Source organism: Rhodamnia argentea, chromosome 10 (genome assembly GCF_020921035.1).
Source record: "Rhodamnia argentea isolate NSW1041297 chromosome 10, ASM2092103v1, whole genome shotgun sequence".
In the NCBI taxonomy this organism is placed as follows: domain Eukaryota; kingdom Viridiplantae; phylum Streptophyta; class Magnoliopsida; order Myrtales; family Myrtaceae; genus Rhodamnia; species Rhodamnia argentea.
In genome coordinates, this window is record NC_063159.1 from 20,770,015 (window position 1) to 20,777,083 (window position 7,069).

General features: G+C 40.4%; 1 protein-coding gene across 1 annotated transcript; it reads left to right on the top strand.

Moving 5' to 3' along the window:
• The first annotated feature begins 2,217 nt into the window (after positions 1 to 2,217).
• LOC115742354 (purple acid phosphatase 22-like) lies at positions 2,218 to 6,553 on the top strand. Its single transcript, XM_030676587.2, has 5 exons — positions 2,218 to 2,409; positions 2,570 to 2,861; positions 5,144 to 5,718; positions 5,806 to 5,894; positions 6,107 to 6,553. Exons 1-5 carry the CDS (start codon positions 2,233 to 2,235, stop codon positions 6,318 to 6,320), a joined length of 1,347 nt encoding a protein of 448 aa, XP_030532447.1. The 5' UTR covers positions 2,218 to 2,232; the 3' UTR covers positions 6,321 to 6,553.
• Positions 6,554 to 7,069: the final 516 nt, after the last annotated feature.

Sequence of the window (7,069 nt, forward strand, 5' to 3'; positions counted from 1 at the left end):
TTTTTTTTTTCCAATTATGATTGGCTTTCGCCACGTCGTGGGGTTCTAGGAGTAGATTCCTCGGATATTCTGAGCATTAACATAAAGTATTAAATCATTGAGTTCGATTCACAGGCTCTAGGTTTTGTCAAGTTATTTGTTTATTGTTACCCTTTTCTTATGTCTTTGTTGGCCATGGGAACCAATTTTTTTTTTTCCCTTATGTTTTACCAGGGAAAGATGGACATTGCTAGAAAATAAAAATTCTACCAGTTATGTGTAATCCTTCCATAAAAGAAACATTTTGAAATAAATTAAGATTGTTTACCACAGAACATATGGCATTACCCAATATAAGTAATGTTTACTTAGGAGTGTTGAACCATGTCTTGAATTTGGGTGGTTAGGCAATTCGTTTGCATATAATAATTAAGTTTGACTGATTTGACCAAGATCAAGTTTTTGCCCACTTCAGAATGTGGACGTTTTGTCGTCGGCCAAAGAAAAGAAAAGGCTGCGGAATGGTGGGCCCACGGACCAATAAAAGAAGAAAAAAAGGAGAAGAAGAAAAAAAAAAAGAAAACAAAAAGGGGTTGTTTTGCTTTTAGGTTTTCCTGTCTGCTCACGGACGGATTGAAGATTTTGTACGGGAGCCGCTCCAAGAAGCCGCACAGTGGACTCCATTCTAGCGGCGTACGAAAGATAGGACTCTGGCCATTGATGTGTCGCAGGAACGGTGAAAAGTCACGAAGCCACAGGGGGGTTGCACGAAGGGATTCTCAAACATGGTGATATTTGTGCTTCGTGAGTTTTGCATATCCAACTGAGTGTTTATTTGTAAACAGTTAGAGTTTGTGTATAATTTAGGTGCGGGAAACACGAATATATTGAGTATTGTAATTGCGATTCTTCGATTATAGTGGATTATTCTTACTGGCTCTCCCTATGGATGTAGGTACTGATTTTTGGATCGAATCGCGTAATCTCTAGTGTCCTTTATCGGAACTTTTCGCATTGATTTATTTGCAAGATTTTGGTTAGCTTCCACACGTTTATATTATAACAAGGAGAGAAATTCTATTTGATGGTGAGAGATTTCTTCTTATTATGAGGTGACCTAACCATAGAAGTTCCGCCGATTGACAAGCCCTTTTACTTACTCACTTGCAAACAAAACCAAGAAAAGATGCAAAGCCAATTTGGACCGTAGCCCAAAGAACAAAACGAGGAGAAGAAGAACACCTAAGGCAATAAGCCCGTGCTCAACGACCGTATATGCACATGACGATCCTAAGTACACATCTTAATACAAGCCATCTACGTGGATATTGGATCCAGACTATGGGAGAGCTGGCCGGAACAACGTCAGATAAAAAGCCGAGTAAGAGGATAGACGGATCGTCGAAGTCGATCACTGGACACGAAGAATCCTAATAACTGTTCTTGCTAGAAGTTTGAAGTACCGAGCGATGCAAACATGCCCTCAATCAATGCATGTCTAGCATATATCTCAACAAGTCTCATTCGGTATTTTTGTTTCACGTTCTTCAATTTTAAATCAATTGTCCGGCATCATTTTATATTTATGAATCTAGCAATGTATTGATTACGAAACTTCGCAGGTGTGTATTCGAACTTGTGGATGGGATGCCTGTGGCCCGAGATTTTGTTAAAGACGCTCTTAAATAACATTAACCCATGACCCGAGACAAATTAACTTCTTTAGTTTAGGATAAATACCAAGACTATCCAAACACATCGAAAGTGGTCCCATTCCATGCCATGCCAAGTCCAAGAGGTACCTTATCACACGCTTGCTGGTAGTGAAGAAAAATGTCAAAAAAATTCTTAACTTTTTGCATTTTTTTCAACACAGTTTAAACCTTTTAAGTTTGACGTGGATCCCCGTCAGTAATTTTCAGTTAATAGGACTGAATCTAGAAAAGATGAAAAGGTTTAATACTGAATCGGCAAACTTAAAAGGTGTATGACTGAATTATTGGTAAAAGTGCAAAAAATTTAAGACTTTTTTTGATAATTTTCTCAAATAAAAAAGGAGGAGGACGAGAGCATATCTACCTTTGAAGCATATTATTCCAATCGGCTTACTTGAGGGTATTGCCTTCTCTTTTATTTAATAAGTTATAGTGTTCCGATTTCGAATTCCCCAAGCCCACCTTCTCTTTATATTCCCTCTCTCTTCCTCCCAAAAGTGTTCATCAACATACACGCTTTAGTTTCGTTGCTTCAACCATGGCGATGTGGTGTCCGCGGGTGTTTCTTCTTCCTTCGACCATCGTCGTCTTCCTCTTCTTTGTCTCTCAGATCCTCGTTCAGTCCACTCACGCTTCCGCGGAGGGGTTCACTCGACCCCCTCCCGGGAACATCATATTCTCTGAGCACGAGCGGTCCAAATCGGAGCCTCAACAGGTTGATTTCTCATTGTCGATTGATCTTATAGTTAATCTAAAAAAAAAAATTGTATTATGTCCATTGCGGTCGAAGGACATGACTATCTCTCGAAGTTGTGCTAGTTAAATTTCATGTCGATGTCAAATGCTCTGTCATTCTCATTGTTGGGTGATCTTAGGTGCATATTTCGCTCGCCGGAAGCGATCACATGAGAGTGACATGGGTTACGGAGGACCACAAGGCGCAATCGACTGTGGAGTACGACACGGCTCCAGGACAATACACCACCAGGATAAGAGGAGAGCATACTTCCTATACGTACTTCTCCTACTCCTCCGGCAAAATCCACCACGTCAAGATCGGGCCGCTGGAGCCGGCCACAACTTATTACTACCGCTGCGGTGCATCCGGCCCGGAGTTCTCCTTCAAGACGCCGCCTTCCACCTTCCCCATCGAATTCGCTGTGGTTGGTAAGTCTCCTCGACGCAACACCCTTTAAGAAGCAATGGACATGGTTTGATATGTTATTCCAGTTGGTCCTGTTTTCGTGCACCTGAAGGGACTTTCATTGGTGAGGCCCGCCAAAGGTTGCGTGGTTCTAATACCTTAAAAACCTAGAAGAACTAACAGTGCACGTAACGGAAGCATCAAAACCTTAGATTCCCCAGACATTATTTGATTATATTTCGAAGTATGTTACTATCTTAATTTACAAGATTTGTTGAAAGTTTCTTTTACTCAGATACCATCTTAAATTCCTTTTTTGGAGCCAAACTTATTCTTCGGAGTATCTTGCTCTCACGAGATAATATATGCTTCTCCAGCTCCATCACTTTAAAGTCATTAGTAAGTACCGGATCTGGATCCATATAAAGTATTTATATCGTGTTAAGTATCAGAGGAAACTAGGGTTTCGTACCCCAAGATTTGCTTTTGTTCATGTGAGCAGCAAACAGGGATCTCAAAAGTTTAGGGCGCGCATGGTAACACTACTCTATCGGGAGAAGTGTCAAAAAAGTCATAAACCTATTGTATTCGTGCCAATTCAGACCTAAACCTTTTTTTGATGCCAATTCAGTACTAAACCTTTTGCATTGGTGCCAATTAAGTCCTAAACCTTTTATTGGTGCTAATTTAGTCCTAAACCTTACGTATTATTGCCAATTCAGTCCTAAATCTTTTATATTTATGCCAATTGAGTTAATCCGGTCAATTTTGATCGAAAATTGCTGACGTGGACATCGATTGTCCTACATGACACGGCTAGCACTAACTTGGATATTTTTTTAATATTTTAAATAATTTTTAAGCATTTTTTTGGTTTTTTAAAAATTATTTAAAATATCAAAAAAATATTAAAAAATATCCACGTTAGCGCTAACCGTGCCATGTATGATAAGCGATGTCCATGTCAGTGATTTTCAATCAAAATTGGCTGAATTGACTCAATTGGTATAAATACAAAATTTTTAGGACTAAATTGGTATTATTGTAAAAGATTTAGGACCGAATTGACACTAATAAAAGGTTTAAGACTTAATTGGCATAAATACAAAAGGTTTAGGACTGAATTGGCACTAAAAAAGGTTCAAGACTAAATTGGCACTAATGCAATAGGTTTATGACTTTTTTTGACACTTTTCCCCTACTCTACCCGAAATCAACTTCGACCAGGAAGTTGATTTCTCTACTTCTCCTCAAAAGCAGAAGTGATTTTTCTACTTATGCTCCATATTGACTTCTGATCGGAGAAATTCGTTTGGTAACGGTTGAAAATTTTTACTTTTGAAACATTATAAACAAAATCTTCGGCGGCGGGCGGAGGTCGGTGTGGTAGAAAAAGTGATTCTAAAGTGGAGAAGTAAAAATTTTTTACTTCTCAAAGTTGGCCAAAAACCTTGCCAGAAGTTGAAAATCCTACTAGAAGTTAAAAATCTTACCATAAGTCAATTTTTTTACCAAACAGATTTCTACTTTGGCAAGGTTTTTACCAAATGGATTTCCCTGCCGGATTGACTTCTGGCAGAGAAATCCATAAGTAGAAGTGTTATCATGTAGCTCCTTAGAGATCGGAGAAATTTCTATTCATTTTTTTTTTGAATTTTTTCACATGATATATGATTTGTTTGTCGCGCGTCGTTCTTTCACCACTGTTAATATGGACGGTCATAGCTTAAAAAATCGACCGACTATCCAAATCAACGGCGACTGATGTGGTTGCGTAGAAAAAAATTACATAGGTTGTTGCGTACTTAAAAATAGTTAGTTTTTTTTCTTGTTTAATTTGGGAGTACTCTGGTCCCCCAAAAACAGTAGATCGGGGGTGTCTTCTGTTGTTCCTTCCTTAGTCAAGCTCGTGCTTTAAGGCGAAGCAACGCCTGCACCGGAGCTGGAAGAGTGTACGTCACAGCCTCCTTCACAACACCTTTTCTCGGACCGATCTCGATCCGAAGTCTGACATTGGCAAGAACATCGAGCCACGTATCCGACACTTCTCATGAACAACTCTAGCTTCGATTATGGTTGACTGCTAGAGCTCTGATTGATCCATCTCCAGCTCGAATAACAAGTTTGTCTTTCATATCTTACTAAACAGTTAACAGCTTCAATAGGATATAACTCTAGGATGTTATTGACGAAGGATAAGCATCTAGTGCGCATGAAATCTATGTCCTATTTGAGTCAACAATTAGCAAATTTCTTCTATTTTGTCCAGACTAGTTTATAATCGTCATGAGTTTCCAATATGTAGGTGACCTAGGGCAAACAGACTGGACCAAATCGACCCTAGAGCATGTCGAGAGCAAGGACTATGATGTCTTCCTACTGCCGGGTGATCTCTCGTATGCCGACAGCCAGCAGCCACTTTGGGACTCCTTTGGCCGCCTGGTTGAGCCAATTGCAAGCCGCCGGCCATGGATGGTCACCGAGGGCAACCATGAGATTGAGATACACCCCGTCGTCTTTCCCCAAGGGTTCAAGGCTTACAACACCCGTTGGCTCATGCCTTACGAGGAAAGCGGGTCTGAATCAAACCTCTATTACTCATTTGATGTCGCCGGTGGCAGCATCCACATCATCATGCTGGGGTCATACACCGAGTTCGACTCTGACTCAGCTCAGTACAAGTGGCTTCAACAGGACCTAGCGAAGATTGATCGGAAGATGACCCCGTGGGTGTTTGTGCTATTGCACGCGCCGTGGTACAACACGAATATGGCCCATCAAGGGGAAGGCGAGAGCATGAGGAAGGCGATGGAGGAATTGTTGTATGGCGCACGGGTTGACATCGTCTTTGCCGGGCATGTTCATGCCTACGAAAGATTTGTAAGTTCACATATAGCATGATGCTTCATGCAGAATGTTTCCTTTTTGGTTCCTTAGATTATGACGGTCGTTCTTTGTTATACGCAGACGAGGATTTACGACAATGAGGCTGACTCGTGTGGACCTGTCTATGTAACCATTGGAGATGGAGGGAACAGAGAAGGTCTTGCAATGTCGTAAGTGTGCTTTCTCAGACTTAATTTTTTCTGTTTATGTTCAATCCTCCTTCTCAATCAGCAACCATTCGATTGATCCTAAAAGAGTTTGTGTCATTTAATTGCTCATTTAATCATTAGACGCATTGGCCTTATGTTGAAATATTGGATGATGCTGGGTATGTTAATGTACACTTTTATAGCCCCTGATCATTTAGGTGATGAATTTGTAGGTACAAGGAACCAGCTTCGCCTCTATCGATGTTCAGGGAGGCGAGCTTCGGACACGGGAGGCTGAGGGTACTCAACCATACACATATGCACTGGTCGTGGCACCGCAATGACGATGCCAACTCTGTTGTCGCCGACGAGGTTTGGCTAGAGAGCTTGAGCGCCTCAGGTACATGCATGGGTCAACCAACATCTTCACTTAAGGATGAACTTTGAGCACAAACGAAGCCGCGGTATAGATCCTTAGGTCCAGCATCGGTCAAATTGCATGATTGGTGATTGTGGGTTGATATGTTGAAAGGGTCCTAGAAATTTAGCCAAATTGCCTGTTTGGCAATCTTTAATTTCCCCTTTGAATTCCTTCTTAGATACAGTTTCTTGTAACTAGATGGGATTTTTAGCCTTTGTTAACGATGCAAATAATTCCTCGAAAGCAATTGGTTGGGTTTTACGCGGTTTATTTTCCGTTTTTTATCCTCACAACAAAATAGTGGAAACAAACTTCTTTCTTAATTTACACAACAATTCATTGTCTTAGGGAGGAGAAATGTTTGACATTTTGTGTTCTAGGCCGAATCGGGAGTTAAGTTCATATCCAGGCCGGACCAAATCGAACATGGGATGGACACGATGGGAAGTACTTTGAATTATGTTTAAGTTAGAGCGACCGGTAGGATAGTAGATGTTCTGACAATTATGCCTAACCTAATATTCAAATTAGACTTTGGGGACAGGATGTTGACTTGATTGAGGATTTATATTTCCCGATTAAAAGTAGGGTTAATTAGCTTCCTTCTTTCGTTTTTTTCGGTCGAACAGCTTCCTTCTAAAAAGATAAATTAGACAGAGACTTTGATATTAATGTATGTCATCAATCTATTGAAAAATAGGCATTAATACAAATTATTTGCACAATAACAGGTACGCAATATGTGTGAGAAACAAACTTTCGGACGTAAGCTAAA